The sequence below is a fragment of the Cyanistes caeruleus genome, chromosome 10, assembly GCF_971803275.1.
Source record: "Cyanistes caeruleus chromosome 10, bCyaCae1.hap1.1, whole genome shotgun sequence".
Classification (NCBI taxonomy): Eukaryota; Metazoa; Chordata; class Aves; order Passeriformes; family Paridae; genus Cyanistes; species Cyanistes caeruleus.
This window is the reverse complement of record NC_141710.1, coordinates 2,328,076-2,348,981: the sequence shown is the minus strand read 5'-3', so window position 1 is coordinate 2,348,981 and position 20,906 is coordinate 2,328,076. Positions and strand designations below refer to the sequence as shown.

At 41.8% G+C, this 20,906-nt stretch overlaps 1 protein-coding gene across 9 annotated transcripts in view; it reads left to right on the top strand.

Annotated features, from left to right (window-relative positions):
* Positions 1-20,906, top strand: part of LOC111933764 (glypican-5-like) — a 370,583-nt gene that overhangs the window by 104,382 nt on the left and 245,295 nt on the right. For all 9 annotated transcript variants that reach the window (XM_086843678.1, XM_086843672.1, XM_086843676.1 and 6 more), the window contains one exon: positions 17,034-17,728. In XM_086843678.1, coding sequence (XP_086699804.1) covers positions 17,034-17,728 — 695 coding nt within the window. The remainder of the gene's footprint in view (positions 1-17,033; positions 17,729-20,906) is intronic.

Here is a 20,906-nt window from a genome sequence, read left to right as displayed (position 1 = left end):
GGAGGATACTGAAGATGTGAGAGGGATGATATATTGCAATTTACTTTTGTCATTAATCTATGGGTGAAGTGATTGATTGAGGGAGACCCCTGAAACCAACCATGGAGTGGTGGGGGACAAATTCCAATACTTTTTGTTGATGGAGGACTTTCCTCTCAGAGTTGCCCTGCTGAAATGGGATGGTTTTTATAGTGATGAAATCAGTCTCTAATTAATTTTTAACTTTGTGCTGTCAGGTTAGTTGAAATGGAAAGCAAGTCCCAGATGCCTAAGAACTCTGGGCTGAGATGTCTGCCAGCATCTCAGGAAATGGAAAGTTTTTTTCAAGTCGTATTTGTCACTTACATGCAAACTTGTAAGATCTTGATGGCAAACCTTGGCCAGAAGTTTTAATGAGCAGTATTTCCAGAGATGCTGTGCATTTCAGAGCCCAGGGCACTTGGAGAGTTTAGCTATTTGAACTTTTGCACAAATACATGTAGCTAAAACAACCCACTGCTTATCCATGTGATAGAGACAGATTTTGTAGATGCCACTGCTGTATTTGGTTGAGATACCAATATTGCTTGTTACTTTTATTGCTTCAGTTAGCTGAGAGTGCGTCTGGTTTATGGAGATTTGCATTTAAACTTGCAGGTTGTCTCATACTCACAGTGGAGTTTTACAGCTGAAGTCCAATGTAGATAATGCAGAAACAGGAAAACATAATGACCAGCATTCTTGGGGGTCCCCTCTTGATTACTAGAACAATGTGAACATTGTTTAAATACATGGCTGTGATTAAGTAAAGAAATTAAAATCTTAGTTTAGGTGTAGTTGCTACTTAAGCACCCCACAGCCTGTCACTGCAAATAGGAACAGCACCCTTTGAGAAAAGGAGCAGAAAGGCAAATGAATCCATATGCTTAAACACAAAGTTCAGGAGGTTATTTGAGCAAAAGAAATAGCTGTCAGAAGCTGGAAATCCAACACTAGTGAATCCTAAAGACAGGGGCACAGACCAAAGTGGGCACTGTGAGAAGGAAACTGAAGAGCCTGAAATGGAATTTGAAGAGCAAAGAGTCAAAGACATAAAAACAAACAAGAAGAAATTCTTGTGGTATATTTAAGACAGGAAGGACTGTGAGAGATTGGGCAGGTCCCCTGGGCACGTTGCCCTATACCCTGGAGCTGTCAACTGCAGGGCTCCAGCAGCTTTGTGTGAGGCAGCTGAGGGGAGCTTTCCTGGGCTGCATCCATCTCTGCTTTGTGTCCCAAAAGTCCATGCCATCCCATCCCAGTTAACCACCAGGTCCAGAAATGATTTCTGTATACTCCCTGGATATTTCTGTGATATTTAAGCAGCTTTCAGTGAAATCAAATGTCAGATTTTGAGGAGCAGTGGGTGTATATTTTTGCATCCCTTAAGGGCCCAGTGTAATACCAGGCATAAGAAGACATAGATGGATGTTTGTCTTGGCCGGTGGGACAGACTGCTTGGCTTTTGTTCTCTGTCTGTGTGGTCAGGATGGCTTGGGAAACAAATGCTCAGGTATTTTTGAGAAATTTATAATGTTCCTGAACCTGCTTGAAGTACCAGCATTACCTAAAGTATATTAAACAACTTCATATTTCATAAGTATGAAATCACATACTGATTTGCTCTGTGTGTTCAGAGTCAGATTAAGGGATCCTATGAAGTTCTCCTTGGCTGAGTACTCTGCTGCCTTCATTGTGTTGAAATTCCCCAAGTGACAAATCTCCAACACCTTGTCTTTGAAGAAGAGATTGAAAACCAGTCTTGAAGGTCATATCCTCTAAATTTGGAAACCCTTTCACCTGATGCCACTTTTATTGTAATGGTTTGTGTCTTGCTCTGTGTGTGTTTGCTGAATTACTGTTTGGTGTGTTGTCTCAAGCTGTGCCTCACTAAATTACAGAGCAGGCTTTTTAGCATGAGTGAGTTTTCATTTAAGGGGTGCTTTGACACTCTCTTGGAAGCTCTCTCACAGAGCTTCCCTCCATCAGGATGGGGTAAAAATGTATTAGGGTATGGTATTTCCACAAGATGGGAGAACTTTTGGTCAAAAACATTAGTTGAGAGCTGTGCCAGGTGAGGTCTAGTCTGGGCATTAGGAAACATTTCTTTAGCAGAGTGTGGCCAGAGCCTGGACTGGGCTTTCTGGAGGGTGCTCAGTGCCCCAAGGCTGTCAGTGATTTCAGAGGTGTTTGGACAGTGCTCTTAGCAGGATGATTTAACCTGATCAGCCCTAAACTGGTCAGGCAGCTGAACTAGATGTAGTCCTTGTAGGTCCCTTCTAACTGAAATATTTTATTCTAGTACAGGCAGCTGGTTCATAACATTTCCCAGAACAGATTAATCAAGTCAACTTCTTTTTTCATTATCTTGTGAAGGGTATCATTATACAAGATTGATCTGAAAGACAAGAGGGAACTCTTCCATGAACTGACCTTTGTGGACAAGAAGGCAGGAGATTTGTCAGAGGAACAGAAATGGCATTACAGAATTCAAATCATTTTGCAAAGTTCAAGGCCCCTTTTTACAAGCCTGTTTTCTTGGCAGAAAACTTAAGTGAGCACTTAAGTTCTGTGGGGATTTTGTGGATCAAGAACAGTACTGCAGAACTAAGATAAACCTTGTAAGGTTTTTTGAACTGGGTCTGAAATGCAGGAATGTGCTTTTCTTCAGGGCCCAGAATTTCTTAGGAGTTATCTGTTATCCTCTTGTTTTCAGCCTGCCAGTAATTTCCTTTTTGGTTGGGTGGTTGTTCCTCTCTTGGTTTCTTTCAGTGCTTCTGAAGGGCTTGATCCCCTTTCCAGGGTTACACAGATAAAGTTTCATGTCAAAGGGTCTCTTTTAAAGTAAGCAATCAGTTCTAGGGCTTCAGAGAGTAGAACTTAAACAGTGGGAGGTGTTTATTAAATTTAAAGAGACAGAAAAGAAATGGAGAAATTACTTGTTCACGAAAATAGCTGAATCTTGACATTTCCCTTGAAACAAACCCAACAAAATTCCTGTCAGAGTATTTCACAGTTACTTTTCCACCACCACCTTTTTAAAACTTTGTGTTTACTTTTTAAATCTGACTAGGCTAGAAATGTGATACCTAAATGAGCAAGGTACAAAAAATGATTTGTTTTTCTTGATTCTGTGTGACCTTCAAATGAAGATAAGCATTTGAAGAAGATAAATCCTTCTTAAACTTTGCCTTCTAGCCAAGCATCTATTTGCTCCCTGTAGTAAGTATTCTTGATATAGTGTAAATTGTACAAATTTAGGACAGCACTCTGTGATTAAAATCAGTTGAGTTTATAGAAGAGCAAGTGATCATACTGTGAAACTCTCTGTTGAGAATGTTTCGTCTTAATGAGAGAATAAAAGTATCTGATTGTCTTTGTTGTGTTAAAAGAAACCATGCTGTTGAAAATCCAGGGGTGTCATGAGAATTAAGAGAGACTCCTGGCTTGGCTGAGGCTTGTCAAAGCTTATGCTGCCATTTATATAGAGTGTAGTTTTGGTGCTTTAGTTTTGAATACTTGTTTGCTGAACTTCCTCTGAAGCTCCTGGAAAGGGAACCTCGGAATTGTGATTCAGGAGAGCATTTCATTTTATTGCTGCAGTCAATCTCAGCATACTCATTCGTACTGGAATTCTGCTGGATCAGAATGGCTAATTTGCTTTCATTACCAGATTGATTTATCTGCAATCTTTATTTTTCATTAAGTTGTTGAGTCAAAGATTGCAAAACTTTAAACAGAACTATAAAAGCTGAAGGTATTTGAGAGGTTTTAACAATTGCATATTAAAACTTCAGCATGACAGATGTGATGGATGCTTTGTCCCTTGATTCCAAGTATAATATTTCTGCACTTGAGTTCCCATCATTAACGACCCATGTTTAAGCAAAAACCCTCAGTAATTCACCAAATAACCCCAAGTAGCAGAGGAAGCATTGCAGTGATTACTTTGATAGTACAATGTGAGAAAGTAGGAGAAGGGAACGAATGCATTCCCACAAAAATGTGCCCTGAGCTCTTTTGTGATGCTAATCCTGAGAGAGCTGGCACATGTAGTGGCTAAGCCACTATCCATCATATCAGAGATATCTTGGCAGTCTGGTAAAGTTCCCACTGACTGGAAAAGGAGAAATCCTTTTCTAAAAAGGAAAACAAGGAAGGTGCAGGGAGCTAGAGGCCGGTCATCTCACCTCAGAGTTAGGGCATGAATAAGCATGAGGGTGCAGTTGTGCAGCTTCTTGAATATAAGCAAATTCTGTGATCTTGTGAGCCCTGCTCATCTGGAAAGGTGTCTGGGTATGTGTGGCAGTGTTGAAATACAGTGCCACAGTGGTTTTATTTTAATCAAGGACTCTGCAATTTTCTGCACATAAATTTCATCGCTTTGGTCTTTGGTGTGGTGGGGACTTGCCCTGTAAAATGTCTGTAGCCAGTGTGGTTGGAAAAAACTTACCTTTGTGTATTTTCTGAGGAAGGAATTTGGGGAGAAAAATAGTTGTTCTGATTGATTAGTGCTAACAGGTTTCATGTGCCTTCCCCGAGGAATAGCTGGAGCTGGTTCTCCACCAACATCTGGTCAGCTATCAAATCACCAGCATATGCACTTCAGCCAGCTCTCACCCATGTGCTGAACACATGCCAGGCACTTTACTGAAAGGAATTTGGAGAATAAATTGAGGGGAAACTATTCACCATAAAGAAATATGTGTTCTGTTTTTATAGGATTATTTCAGCTATTGATCCACCTTTAATTTTTTTCCATCAAGTGGGGTTTTGTAAGCATGTGAAATTTTAAAAAAGCAACACCCTGAATATTTTCCTAAATGGAGAGTGATTTGGATTCAGTCTCCATTGAAATCAGTCTTGGAAGTCTTGTCCACTGTTTTTTTTTTTTTTTCAAAAGTGAAAAAGTGAAATTCTTTGTTCAGACTGGAACAAAAGTCCATGAACAAGGTCAAATTCTCCAAGCAAACACATCCTTTCAATTACCTTGCAGTCTAATGGTATCAAATATGTCTTCAGAGTAATCTACAAGAGGACACAGCCAAAAATAGATGCTGCAGGAGTGGTTTCTGTTTTTCAAGCATTGTTTGCCTGTGTCTTTTCTCCAAGGGCAACACCTCTGCCTTTAATCTTAGATGAATTAAGTGTTTTTTGGGGTGCTGCTGAGGAGCCCAGTGGCCCTCAGCTGGTCTGTGCCACAGTGACAAAGGGTGTTTCCAGCTCAGATCTGGGTGAGGATACTTTGTGCTGGTCTCTCACTGGTTTTTGTGGATAGGAGTTGTCCAAGGGCCTGAGAAACACAAAAGCCACTTAATTAAACTGTTTGCAGAAGATGACCAATTGTCATCTTTAGATGTACTAAAGACAGCCTCTGCACCAATCTTAGCTATGGTGCTTTTATGTTTTCCTTAGTTTGCTTTGCCAAGGCTTCCCTACCTAGAGAAAGAAGGCTGGGTGAAGTTAAAATGAAGTCAGTGTTGGTCAGTCCAGAATCAGAAGAAGCAGCAGCAGGGTTCTGGGGGTTGTGCTTTTGGACACAAGGGAAGTACACCGTGGTTGTGCAGGACTGAGGGAGCTGGGGTTGTTCAGCCTGGAGAAAAGGAGACTCAGAGGTGACTTTATCACTCTGCAGCTCCCTGGAAGGTGGCTGTGCTCAGGTGAGGGTCGGTCAGAATGAGAGGACACAGCCTTAAACTGCACCGAGGGAAATTTGGGTTGGATGTTAGGAAAAGGTTTTTTACTGAAAGACTGATCAAGTACTGGAATCATCTGCCTGGGGAGGTGGTGGAGTCACCATCCCTGGAGGTGTTAAAAACAGATTGGATGTGGCACTCGGTGCCAGGGTTTATTGAGGTGTTAGGGCTGGGTTGGACTGGATGATGTTAAAGGTCTTTTCCAGCCCAGTGGTTCTGGGAGAGCCCTGCTGTGTTCCTGGGCAGCTGAAGGATGTGCCCACACACACACAGCATGGGCACAGGGCCAGCTGCCATGGCTGGGCTGGAGAGATTCACTGCTGCATCATTGCTGCTCTCCACACAGAGTTTTGAAGCTGTTGATAAATACAGATTTAATCTAGATTTTAAAAATATTTTTAGTCTTATTTATGACCTTACTCTTTAATGGAATTTGGACATAATTTCTTGTATTTCTATGCTAGTACCTAAACAAAAACATGAAAAATAAGCCATGTCCTCCCATATTTCATCTTTGTTAAAGTAATCCTGTCTCTTGTAGCTATTTTTTGCTTAGATTTTTAGAAATAGATCTTAATGGACCACCTAACTAATTCAGCTGGAAATCATGAAATAGTTCATGACCTCATGAAACAAACATATTAGTTTTCCTACTGCCAGTTGAACTCCTTAATCAGAGGGTCGAGAAAATTCTCTCTAGAGACCCCTGTCTTGTTGCTTTTCTGTTAATGAAAAGATTCCCAGAAGAATGAAAAGTCTCCTGCATCTTCCTGCTTTCTGATTAACTCATAAGGTGGATTTCTGGGTCCTTTTTTATAACTACTGCAAGTCTTACACTATTTTCTACTTTCCTTTCTTGACAGTATTTAATACATCAGATATATACAAATAAATACCTCAATTTCCTCGTGTACCGAAGTTACTGGCAGCTCTGAAGTGTGTTTCTGCAGGAAACATGAACCTGCAGTGCAGTTTTGGAGTGTCCTGGTTACCCTGGTCACCTCTGGATTCTAAAGATAGGTTTTGTATTGTGCACTTCTCCACAGATAAATTCCAGTGCTCGGTGCCTCGGGGGTCACTGATGCCACTGTGCAAGTCAAGCCACTGAAACCTTTTGGGACTACCCAAAAACAGAGGCCAGACAAAATTAAGGGAATAAAAAGCAGCTCTGTTTATTGAAGGGCCTTCAGGTACATTTAGGGCAGACAAAGCCCCCCAGGGGCTGCACCCAAAAATGGATGATGGGTCACAGGTTTTCACACTTTTGTCAGTTTGGTCCATTTGCACATTGGGGGTTCATCTTCCAATTCCAGCTTCAGGGAATGAAGTAATTTACCCCAAGTTTGCTGCCCCAACTCCCTTTTGTTTCCATCTCTCAGGCCTGAGGCAGTGAGGTGTCCTTGATTGCCAGGCCTGGAGAGGAATTGCTGTGTCTGAGCAAAATCAGGGAACAGTAGCTCACACTGTGTGTGGAGTTTAGAGTTATACACTAAAGAACTGCAGGATTACAGATATGTGAAAAGTATAAAAGCTGAATCCTAAGGCATGACAAGAGAGAGCAGTCTGTCTGCAGTGCTCTTGGCAGGCCTGGCAGGCTCCCTGGCCAAGCCCAATTGTGTCTGTGCAGAGTCTGAGCTCCAAGAGACCACCAGCGTTAAATGCCCTCTCTTTCTCTAGCCATGGCATCTGCTCTCCCTGGTATTAGTACCTGGCACGGGGCACAGTTGGCCCAGCTTTTACTTTCTCTATGGTTTTCAATTGTAGGAAGGCTGCAGAAGCAATTTTTGGCCTTTTTTTTTTGCCTAGTATTTATTAGATTAGTCCCTCTCCTCAGGCAATGTAAACCAGCAGTATCTTTACACAGCCACATTTTTCTTGTACATGAGCTTGTGTCCACAGTTGCATTTTGGATTTTCTGGCCACTTGCTTGCTCCTGGATATTTGTGTGTGTGTATGTCTTAAACATGTTGTTATTTAAGTGTTTTCCTCACCCTTACCTAGGCACAGGTTCCAGTTAAGAGGATTTTTTGCTCCATAAAGGCCTGGAGCATTTGGAGTGCCACGATAAAGGATGTGCTGCCTCAGGAACCCCAGCCAGCCCATACAGCAATCTTGAATGTGCAGAGATTCTCCCACAAGTCTGGTTTAGTTCTGGAAACTACACTGATAACACTGAATAGTTCATTCCAAAGGTCCTTCTGATAAGAATAGTTTGGGAAGTCCAAGGAGAAGTGACACCCTCTTGTTCTTCCACAGTCTGTGGGAGGAGATTATCTCAAAGTCATAATCCTAGAGATGGCAGTAAGGGCATTATTTTCACTTATCAACTGCCCCTGTGCTGTCATGTGTAGTGCAGTGATTCTCAGCTCTGAAAAACTGATTAACATGTGGAAAAGTAATGGCTATGGAATCCCAGGAAGAAGGAGGGAAGGGTTTTGCATCATCTCCCACTGATGGTGGCATTTTTGGGTGCCAGAGTGTGACAAGTGTCATCTCCAGGTGCAGTGTCACCCCTCAGCTAACCCCACAGTCAGACATGTCCTGATGGTACCTGGAGCTCCACCCTTCACTGGGTGCTTGGGTAGCGGCCCCATCAGCTTTGAGAAATGTTCAGTTAAAGCTGAATAAACCATTGTGTATTGAAAATAGGAACAAAAGGTGTGCAGGCCTTTGGTGCTGGAGGTTCTGCTCATTCAAAGGAACCATAGGTATCTCCTCCAAAGAGTCCAAACTGAGGGCAATCCATTTTTTAGAGCCAGTATTCATCCTGTCTAGGGCCATGCAAGTTTGGGATTGCTAGGCCAACATACTTTTAAGGGCTATGTTTTTATAACAACACTAAAATTTGTAAAAATCCAAACCCACTCCACCCCACAGCAAGATGTTTACTTGCTAAGACACCAGAGGTTTACCTTATCCCCTGAAGTGATGATCTATGGTTCATTTCTAATAAAACACTCTTCAAGCTGTTTCTTTTTACCAGAAAACTTTATTTTATAATGAAAAATGTTGTCTTCTCAGCTGCTGGTGCATCTTTGCGACAGTACACTGGGGTTTAGCCTGGAAAAATAAAACTGGATGCTTTTTTTGTGTGGCAAAATCTTTGTTAGACTAATTAGATAAGTCCTAATTTAAGCAATGTAGACTGTTCCTGTGGGTCTGCCTTGAAAGAAACAGTGATGGTTACAGAGTTGTCATTCAGAGCTTGTTTTGCAAGTGCTTTGTGCTGGAATCCATCCTGGGAATTTCGTGTTGCTTGCTGTAGCTGTGGCTTCCAGTCATCACTGTCCCTGTAAGTGACTGATCAAATAAAGCAGATAACTCTGTTTCTGCTCCACTGGCTGTTGAACCTCCAAATCACTTCAGATGGTTACAGCTGTGTGATGAGCTGCTTACCTGCAGATACACAACTGCTCGTGGATCTCCCCTCAAAGACTGTGAGCAGTGTTCTTTATAAATTACCCGTCCTTGGGAAGCCAGTGAAGGGCACAGATGATGTTGCTCAAGCACAGCCATAATTCGTTCTTCAGTTATCTTGGTGCAAATCCTGTTAAAACTGTGAATTGGTATTACTAAGTAACAGCTGACAGGTTTGAACTTGGCAGATAAGAATTTTATGAATCATCCTTAGGAGTTCTGTTTTGATGAGAGGGGAACAAGAGCGATAGCCACAGCTTTGTGCCACGTCCAGCCATTCTCCTCAGGGCTTTTATTGCTCTCCTGGATCATCTTACTGTGGTGCTGCCAGGGGTCCATCAGCCTCCTACTGCACAAATACTCCCAGAGAACTCCTTGCTTTATTTATCTGTCAGCAGAAGCCCGGCAGTGTCATAAAAGGTTAATTCCACATCTGGACTCCAGCCTTCTGCCAGCCAACTGACTCACTTCTGCTTGAGACTGCTCACTTGGAAAAAGTCATTTCACCCTAAGTTATTATTGTATAAAATAATGTTCAACTGTACTGAACGTGAGTATACAGAAATAATAAACAGCTAAATTTAATTACCAGCTCATTCATTGTACTTACAAAAAAAGTTGGAAGGTGAAATAGGCAGTGAACAGTCGAAGTCAAGGCAGCAAACTGTAACTGATTCTATGAAACACAACAATTATTTTCTAGAAACTCTTCCATGTAGTGTTTTCTTTAAAAAGGGCAGGTTTGGGTTGGGGCAGCAGGGTGTAGAGCTGTCTCTAGTCTGGTTTTGGCCAGTAGTTGTGCAGTTAGTTGTAACTTGTTAAGCATTACTGGTTTGTAAATTAGGAAGAAATTACAAAGCCATTAAGTCTGAAAAATATGTGCACTCTGGTTTCCACTTCCAGCAATTTGGATACATTCCCCAGCACAGCCTAGAGAAACCATTATTTGTGATTTCATGGCAAACTGACCAGAGCAGAGCAAATGAATGTGTTTGTTGCTGGCCCATTCTGTTGTTATTCAGGATCTCCTGGGCTTGTACATCTACTGCCTGTCTTCCTTTTGCCTCTCCAGCCTCTCTTTAAAACCTGGTGCTATTTCTATTGTTGATAGGATCAAATACCAAAATAATCCAAAGTCAGTGTACAGCAGTGTCACCAAAATGAGCTGCATATTCACCCCCCCTTCTCCCTGTATAAGAATGCTTAATAAACTCCTTAAACTTCCATAAAAAGTAGAAGAAACAATAAAAGGAGAAAGTGTCTTGTAGGACTGTGTTATGGAGTGAAGTGTGTGGGTTTGCTGCCTGGGGCAGCAGTCTGAGGGGGGTGGTTATTTCCTATATAATTGCAAAGCTGTGCCAAGGCTGCCAGAGTAGACTTGTGCATATAAAAGAAGCAAGACTAATCTTCATCCCAAGACAAAAGTTTTCAGATGGTCCTTCAATGGTGTGTTTCCTGTTGCTGCTCTTGGAAATCAGTCTTCCAGCAGAACATTTGGAAATGGGTTTTCCCAAGTGTGGTGGCTTTGCCCACATTCCCAAATTCCCCTGGGGGCTCAGCTGCTCTGACCCTCCCATTGCTTGAGGCTTTTCCTGTGGCACACCACTGCCCCAGCTCCCAGCACTGGAGGAAAGGCCAGGAAGTACAGTGTTCTCATGCTCCCAGAGTCTCACTTCTAGAACTTTTAAAAGCCCTTAAAACTTTTCATAAGGTTTTTTTGGTTTTTTTTTTAAGTTAAAAAAAGTATTGAATTACACTTTGAATTGAGCAGGGGATTAAATGAGGCAATAGTAGCCTGTGAATAATTCTGCTTGTGTATTTCTAATTAATGAGCAGTGTCCATAGCTGTTGGGTGTGAACAGAGAAGGAGGCACAGAGTTCTTTGCAGCTTAGGCAGAAGTTTCTATCAGTAGATACACAACAGGGTGTTTATCTGATGTTGTCAATGCACACAAGCTCATGGGAAGATTTAAATAAAGACCTTGTCCTTATGCACACTAATGGAAAGCTGCTTTTTTCCCCCATCTGGTCCCCATCATTGTGAAGGAATGATGAACTCCAAAGACTCTCAAGGTGAGTAAATGCAAACTTCCTTTCCCCTCCTCTTGCCAAAACTGACTTTGCTTATTTTTGAAACTGTTTTGGTCCTGCCTACAGGAGGTGAGGAGGAAGCGAGAGATGCTTCTGCTCAGCCCAGATTCTATTCTGAGCACTTCCAGCGTTTTCTCTGGCCCAAAATAGTTTTGGAATCAAGGTTGCTGTGTTTCCTGCAAGTTTTAGTGATGTGTCAACTAGGATGTAGTAGACATCATTCTCTCATTAGACATGTTTATTAACATGTTATTTTTCATCAGCTTCATCCAAAGCAACTGTGTTTATGTATAGGAAGACTGCCATTCTAAAGCCAGTAAGGCACATGGGAAAGCAGGCTGTTAATTAAGGAGCTTTGGCCCTGTGTTTTGCAGGAGGATAAGTAAGGAAGATAAGGAAATTTTGGATGCTTGGAAATTTTTCTCCTAGCAAAATGTCACGGAATTGAAATTAGGCTGAAAGTTACATGAAGTTGTTTATAAAAGCAGTTGAATGAATGAATGGATTTGGAGTTCTGTCTTTGCAAACATGGTACAATTTCCTTTGCACTTACAACCTTTATTAAAGTAATCTGAAAAAAATCCAGACCCAACTGCTTGTCATCTTGTTTAATGATGGTTTTTCAGCACTCTTTGTTCATATTCTTTTCAACATGTTTAGAGATCACTGTACACCCAAAAAGCACAGCGATAGATTTTATCGTTTGTGTGCCATGTAGAAGTTTGTCTGGGTGTGATTTTTCTGCTTTCTACATTGGTCTTCCTGTAGCACATTGCAAACAGTTTGTACTTAAAATCTACTGCTGCAAAATATTAATATGTTTTCCTTTATTTTGGCAAGCTGCAAAGATGCAGAAATCTTAATGGATGCAAAAGCATGAAGAGGAAGCCATTGTTTAACCAAGTGTAGCTTTCATTCATTCTGTAACTCTGTAATAAATGCAAGATGTTGAAAGGAAAGGAGCCAAATATTAGTGTGGTCCTGAGAGACCAAGCATATAATGGAGCTACTTAAATTTGTCATTCTTCTTTCATGATTACAGTCAAAATCTAAAATGTACACAGATGTTATTTCTGTATAGATTCTGTATAGATAGTTTTGGTTTTTGAGCATTGTTAAATCTTTTTGTCATGTTTATAATACAACGGTTTCCTTTTTTTCTTTTTTTTCAAGAGTTTTTCCATTTTTTAAATGGAATTCCAGCAGGCAGTCAGTTGCTGCAGAGGAATCACTGATTCCTTGGAGAGCAGGGTGGTCCTACCTGCTGGGTTCTGTGGGCAAGGTGCCAGCTTGGAGTGGCACACAGAAGTCTGGTGGCAGTGGCAGTAACTTCTCTTTCGTGTCATGGTTTGCAGTGAGTGACTCTGGTTTTTGAAGACAAGGGGGTTCAGGCTTTAATATCTGAGCCTCAGCTACTTTGGGGCAGAAATAATCCTCTGTGAGCAGAGGTATGAGCTGTCCAGGTTGTCTTTGTTTTGGTGAAATTGTTTCCATGCTAATATTCCTGTGCTGGATCTCTGGAAAGAAAAGAATGTAGGTCTGGGCTGAATCATAACCCAGCACACTGGAGGTTGCTTAACCTTGCCAAATGCTCTCCACCTGAACCCCACAGCTGCTCTCAGAATAAGGATCTCAGTAGCTTGTGAAGGTCTTGCAGGAGTGAGGAAAGCAAATGAACCTGCTCTAAGCATGGCTTTGTGTGTCAGTCCAGATTTTCTTGGAAAACTCCTATCCATGTGTGTTCCCTGAGAGCACATCTGCTGCCTTCCATGCACTGTAAGAAATCCAGGGCTCATGTGATGAAGGCAGCCCTGAATGCAGTCTCTGACACCAGCTCTGTGCACTTCACTGAATCCTCTGCTCACGTCTTTCCTTGAGCTTGGGTTGTGTTTGTCTCAGAGCCTGACAGAATAAACACACCCAGAAAGATTTCTGTGGCAGAAAGAGTGGAAAATTGATGTGTGGTTCTTGTCTGGAGGATAAGGCTGCAGGGGAAGAAGTGGTGGCCTGGACACAAACTCGGGGAGTTTTTGCACTTGATCAGACTAAAATAGAGATGGCAGCAGTGAAAAAACTCAAGCAGCCATTCCTGCTGAAGGGAGGTCATGCAAGTTGGTGAATGCAGTGTTTATGTGACATGAGAAACTTAATATCTACCTGGTTTTCCCCAAATAGACCCCCAGGTGGTGGGAAAAGAGAGGAGATGCTTGGGAAATGCTGCTACACCAGCACTGAGCAGATTGACACATTCCTCCTACATCTCTTTCTCCCTGTAGTGTTATTCTTTAGAAAGAACACTCCCATTCTTGCTGCATTTTGTGACACACAGTGGATTTAAATCAGGATCAAATCCCACTGAAGAAGTCAGGATGTTACAGTGCAAAAGCTGGTGGGAGATAAGTCAGGACCTTTGTGATTCTCAGTGCATGAGGAACTTGAGGTGTAGCTGCTGGCTGACGAGAAGGGAGATGTCCTGTGAGTCAGCGTGGAGGTATTTCTGTCAGAAGGGAGCTCTTGCTGCAAACCATGCTCAGGATGAATAGGCAAGACTGCTGTACGTGCAAAGCAATGTTTTTCCACCTGTGTGTGTGTGTGAGGCTGAGCACAATGCAGTTTTAGTGCATGGGAGGGCTGGGGAGCAGGCTGGAGGCACAGCACGTCGATGCTTTAGCTGCAGGAGCAGCACACCCAGCATGGCATCTTGTCAAACTGGGCTGTCCTCAGCAGCTCATCCCATAACCCAGCAGGTCAGGTGGAAGTTTCCAGAGGTGAGCTGGGTTTGATCAGCTGTGTTGGAGTGTCCAGACACATCAGCGCTGGGGTCAAGTGTTTGGTGAGCACATGATGAAATGCTGGAACAAAATTCTCCCCTTGGAAGGTGATGCTGCCTGATTTTCATTAAGCAGTCCCCAGAGTGGGTGTTCAGAATTCAAAACTAACTGTTGTTTCACTTTTCCTGTAGTGTTAAATCAAAAAGGAACTTCCCAGGAGCGTGAGAACAAAGCTTGCTCTCCAGCTTCCTATTTGTTTTAACTAGTGGAAGACAAAAAACCTATAAAATTTGATGTCTTCATCAAATGCTGGATTATTTCAGCTAAGGCTTATTTCTGTTCAGAATCTGTATATTTGCAGTATATGCCATGCTGCTGGTAGGGTTGTGTTGAAGCCAAAGGCAGTGAAAGATGATCAAATAATTCCCCCAGTGTAACTCTAGGTTTAGAATTCAGCTTTTTGTGAGTTCATAACTGTCAGAAGTTTGCTGTATTTGACAGTATAGATGAGAAGCTGGTCTTGCAAATAGTGGTAAACTTCCCTTGGGGTTTGGAAACTTTGTACAAAGTACCACACAAAGCACAAAATTAAAAGCACATAATTAATCACTTCAGCAGCTCCTGCTCTGTACAGCCACAGCTCAAGCTGTCCATTGTTGCCACATCATTTGACTGCATGAAGCCCCTTTATTTCTGATTTAAAGGTCTAAGAACAGTAATTTGATTGTCTCAAACATCTCTTAATGCCTTAACAGTGAAAAAGGAGCTGCATATTTTCCTTCTGAAATGTGATTGTCTGCAGGCACGAGTCACACTTCGTGTCTGCCCAGTGGTTATAAGGGAGCACATGATGCCTTGCAGGGCTTTGCAGCACATCTGTAATCACCAGCAGTATTTTTGTGCTGTGTTTTTGGTGTGAGGGCTATTTTTGCAGGAGGAATGAAGCTATTTGCCATCAGAATTTTTCCCTTATGCAGTGAAAAATAAATGTCAGTATTACATATCGTAATTTCATACTTGTCTCAGAATAATTATTTAACAGAATGCAGAATTTTCACAGTTAAGAGGTTTGAAAATTAAATGCTACATGGTTTCTGGCCTGCAACCTAGTACCCCAGGAATTTGATGAAATGTGTTTTTTTAGGATGTGTGCTGTCAGTAGATGTTTTGCTCATATGTTTCACTGGGGCTTTTATTTTCTCAGGAAAATAGTGACACTGGAACATCCATAAATGAATTTCATTTAGTTTTCAGGTAAGGAGAGCAATGCCTGCAGTTGTGTCTTTATGGATAAGGAAGGTAAAAGAAGAGTGTAAGACTGATGGCATTGTAGACAATAGTCCTTGCTCCCATAATTTAATGATAAGCTGAATGTCTGTAAGGAACCATGCATAGGGAGGAAACTTAAGCACCTGATTTTATGTTTTGTAATATTTCTATTGAATTTTTAGTATGATAAAAATGATGTTTTGGTTTTGTTTAGAAATAAACACAGGTGATGTGGCAAACAAAAACCCCTTTTAATAGCACGCAGCAGCACACAACAAGCTGCACTACAGTTTAAGTTTTGTCAGGATTTCTATTCTGGATCCAGTTTTCAGAATTACTGTCAGCTCTGCAAGTCTTCTTCATTCTGAAACTTGTCAAGGTGTTTCTCTGCCAAGAACTTACTGTTGTCTTTTTCAGCTCAAGTGTATCTGGTTCCTTAATTTCTAGGATTTTATTAGTTGCTGTAATGCCAGTGTGAGTGCTGAAGTGATTTCTGCAAAATACCAATGGTTAATGTCCAGTGAGATGTGTTATCTGTTTAGTTAAAGCCCACTTTGTGGTGAAAGGGATTGTAATGCTTATCATTTCAGGCAGGTCAGCTGCCCAGGGAGCTGTCCTGAGGAAGGCACAGCGAGGGCTTTGCTGCAGAACTCTGCCAGTTGTGCTAATGTGGAGCAGTGTATTGTATCTGCTCCTTTGTGGGGCTGATCTCCGGGCTGTGCTGCCGAGCAGGGAATCACACAGCCGTGTTCCCATGAATGGAGGGGAGGATTAGACCAAAACCCCATTATCTGGCCAGGCCTCGGGAGGTACGGAGTGACAGATCTCCTGCCTCGACTGGAGCTGCTTGCCACCCAGAGGAGTGCAAGGATCATTTATGTCAGAGGCTTTTTGTTGGAGAGCTTCCAAAGAAAGCAGTGGGAATGGTGTGGATTACTGTCTTCTGTGTCATTAAAAATAATCTGGAAAACTGATCCCTTCCTTGCCCCATCCATGAATTGTAGCACCCCAATGAGTGGTTTGGGTATATAACACTTGCCATGAGCCATTTGGAATGTGTTAGCTGTGGAACTCCTTAAATACTTTTTTTAATTAGGCCACTCAAATGGTGTAGTTAAAGGAGATAATGTTTTCCTCATTTATTTCACTTTGGTTTTGGGTCATAGTGGACATAATGTCAGGTCCTCCCCAGCCACTGACTGGTGTCCAGAGATGGCCAATGTTAACGGGGAGAGGATTTATTCACATAAGCATCACAGAAGGCATCTTTTCCTTCATCTTGGAGTTGTACTTTGCAGGAAGTGTCTCTCAGCCACCTACTCAAGCACTGTGAAACAAAACCTTCAGCTTCTGTTTGTATTCAGTTGCCTCAAAATTGAGCTGAGGGATGTTTTGGAAGTGTACCCAGCTGAACTGCCCAAATGCAGAGTGAGTTCTAAAAACCATCTTACGCAGCCCTGGACTGTGCTCCGGCCCTTGCCTGGAACCTGTGCGAGTCCTTGGTGGCTCAGGGTCTGGATAGTGTGAACAGAGTCATCTTTTTAAAGAAAAAACAGTTGTGTTATGTGTTGCCTTTGTTATGCACAGGCAATATTTTGGGTCCCTTTAATCACAATTACTGCTGAAAGCTGTAATACCCGTTATTGCTTTCATATTGCAGATTTCATGTAACCATTGATGCTCCTGTTCAGGACAGTATTAGTCCTGTGACTGAGATTTCAGGTGCTTGCCATTAACCTCAAGTTCTTTCTCTCCCCTGCCCCATTTTTAGAGGCGTTTGAGTCTTTGCTTCGCTTTGCTGAAAACCGCACGAGTTCCCTGTTTGAGACAGCTTACAGACCTATGGCAAAAGAAGCAGCAGAGCCTGTTAAGGAGCTTTTTACAGACATCTCTCTCTACATTCTGGGCGCAGAGACCACAGTGGAAAGTGCAGTACTGCGGTTCTTTGACAGTCTCTTTCCTCTGGTGTACAGCCGGCTAATAAACCCAGGAATTACAGATCTGTCAGAGGACTATACGGAGTGTCTGCGGCTTACAAGGCAAGACATAAATCCTTTTGGACACTATTCCAAAAACATGGTTACAGAGCTGTCAAAATCTCTTTGGGCCAGCAGGATGCTGAGCCAGGCCCTGAGCCTGGGCATTGAAGTGATAAATACGACTGAGCACGCCGCTGTGAGCAAGGAGTGCAGCAGGGCCCTGGTGAAGATGCAGTACTGCCCGCACTGCCAGGGCCTGACGCTCATCAGGCCCTGTGTGGGATATTGTCTCAATGTCATGAGGGGCTGCCTGGCCAGCGTGGCAGAGCTGGATGCACAGTGGAGGGAGTTCATCTCCACGCTGGAATATCTGACTAATGAAATGGCAGCCTCCCACGAGCTGGAGATGGCTCTGTCGGGGATCTGGAGCTCCATCAACGAGGCCATCCTGCACGCGCAGCTGAACGGGCCGCAGCTCTCCGCTACCGTAAGTGTCTCTGATTATTTGCTACTCCCATCTAGCAATTTCCTCCTTCGGTGGATAAACGTTTAAACAAGTTGGTGTTGTCTTTGCAGCAGTTTTTAGTCTTTAACTAGATCTTCAATAATCCATGTTTAATAATTCATGCAGACTTTACAGATGATTATGATGGGGTTCAGTGGAGTCTGTTTTGAAATTAAAGAGATGGGGGGGATTTGTTTCTTTAGAAGAGGGCTCTGCCTTGTCTGCACAGTTCTCTACACAAAAATTTGGGGTCTGTGATACCAGATACCTATGAAGTGTTACCGTGGCATGTCATGGGAACATATGGGGGCATCCCACAGGATTTGTTATAAGGGGCTAGAAAAGTGAGCTTTTAAATAAAGGCAAAAGAATTAACTTTCACAGTTTTACAGACCCTTTACTTTTGTGTTGACCCAGACGTCAGGAAGGTAGTACAGGTTTGTAATAAGTACACCTGTCATACAGAAGTTGTGAAAAAATCCAAACTTATTTGGCAGCATTTACATAAGTAAAGGATAAAAATACGCTTGAAGTGGAAGCAGCTTTGTGAGTGGTGTAGATTAAGGGGAAAGAGCTAGGATGGTAGAACTGTCACATAAATTATGGCAGCATATGACTGGCAGGTGTTCTCTCAAGGTGTTGAAGATTAGGCTAGAAATTACTGAAATGATTAATGATGCAGCTGACTACATCTGTATGAAGTTAATACAACTGTCAGTGGAAAAAAATGTAGCAGTGTGGCCTTAAGTAGGGTACAGAGACTAATCTGAAAAAATGCAGATAGATCTGCCTGTCTTGAAAGTAAAGGAATTCTTGGAGAAAACAGAGATGGAAATGCACAAATTTAAATATGTAATTTCTGTCTTTTTTAAAAAATCAAGGTTTTTTATAGGAGAAAAATGCTTCTGTGTTTGCAGCCTTCCAAAATCCGTGATATTGAAGCTCCCTTCACTGTAGAACACCTGACAGAGACATGCTTAGTCAGTGTCATACATAAATTATAAAAAAAACCCCAACCACTTTTTGTAATCTAATAGAATTTCACTTGGTATTTTAGCTAAAACTCAGTTCCTATTGCCACAATTTTCCTTTCTTTCTCATGAATGGCAGACTTGCTAATTCATCTGCCATCCAAAGACAAACATGGAAAACCTCTGAGAAGTTTTTTCAGGTTCTGGAGTAGTGGACAGTGGGCCCTGGAGCCTGCATGTGCTGCAGCTCTGTGTTGTGCTAAAGTCTAGTTGGTGGTGTCACAATGTGCCCCCTGCAGGAGTGTTAACATGCCATGAACAATGCTCCTGCATCTGCCCCTGTTTTCACCCAAAAGTTGTTTTTATATGAGTTTTTTATAAAAGGGAACCAGAAATCAAAGCACATCATTACTATTATAATATTATATTAATTATTAATTATATTAATTATATTATTGTATATTGGTTTTATCTGACTATAGATGGATACCTCTAAAATCATTGTAGAGCTTCATTGCTGATTACATGGACAGAATGCTAAAACATAACTCTGCATTGCCTTTTATCAGCCTTATAATTACCATGCACTTGCTTAGCTTACTGAGGGGTAAAATTCATGATCCAGGTGAATATTGGATAATTATGGATGAACTCAGTGAGTGTACTGCTTTTAGGTGATTTGGACGTAGAATTCTCTCTAAAGTGTTCTTCAGGCTCAGAATTCTCTTTAAATATTATTCAAATAATTTTATTTAGGGCCTTCTTAATTCCCTAGCAACACCTTTAAACATTTGCCTTCTTCCATTTGGAGTAAGTTCAGAAAATGCTGTTGAAATTCCATTAATTCTTTTTTCCCTGAAGTTATCTTTGCTTTCTGTGACTGGCAGAATCTCCATGTGCAGAAGAAGGTTGTGTGTTCTAGGGGCTGCTCAGTAGGACGCTGAAGGAGGTTTGAAAATAAAAACTCTGCCTCAGTGTGTATTACCTTCAATCCTTTCAGTTGTCTGCAGAGTAAGATGATATTTGGGAGACAGAACGTTTTTCACTATTTGAACAAGCATTCATCTGATACTGGTTTAAATCTTTCCTGATTAGTTACAGAGGATAACGATTATTTAGAAAATTGAGCCTAATTAAGCTGTATTTTCTTCTCTGAAGAAGTGGAAAGGAGTTCAATGCTCAGATTTCCTGCTGGAGATGGCTTCTGGGAATCCAGGCTGAGATTCCCAATTACACTGGGGCCATTTGATTTGTACCTAAGGTATTTACTGTTGGTTTTACTTAAGGGATTCTTTATTTTCCCCAGAAAAGATACCTTCTCTTTTCCTTTCCTAAGTGTTTGGAGACCTTTTTTTGCTCGTGCAGTGCACTCTCCAGCTTCTGCAAAATTGGAAATGTTCAGCTTAGGTACAGTTTCCATTACATATGCAGTAATTGGTTTCATTTGATTATAATGGAAAACTCATCCAGGAAAGCAGAGCACTCCTAGTAATCTTCATTTATCCCGAGGCAGCCTTAATTAATGCGCCTGCCCTTTTAGGAAACATTTTACATTTTTAATAGACAATATGGCTAAAAATTAGGGTTCTTTTTTTCTCTTGTTGCCTGCCTGGATGATAATGAATAATGGAAGGTTAGATTATGTTTTCTTTAAAATGGGGAAGGGGTGAAATAAACCAATAAAGCACTTAGGATACTTTGCTGAGATGAGGTGCAGTCAATTGATATTAAATCTAAAACTAAAAATCCTATTTGTATGAGGCGTGCATAACTTCAGGAGAGTGGCCTCTGCTGATCTTGTCCATTATAGCCAAGAGAATTGCCTGATTTGCTGGGATAGCAAGTGTGAAAGGTCACCTCTAAGATATTGGTAATGTCTCCTCGGATTCCTGGGGAATGTGCCATGCCATTTGTTCAATGATGCTGGCTTGCATCCAGCTTACTTAACCTAATGCAGGCCAGCCCCGCTCTGCAGCACCAGCAATCATCATCATTGCTTTCATCTGCTCAATCTAATTGTCCTTCCTCCTCCTAGGAGCCCTTCCTTATCATTTCCCTCTTGCTTTATTTCTTTTTCTGTCTTTGTGTTTTAAAGCTGGCCTCCTTTTTCATGTGTCCAGTCACTGGATTGCTGTACAACTCTGTACTTAGGCATCGCTCCTGATGTCAATTTTATTTTGTATTCAAAG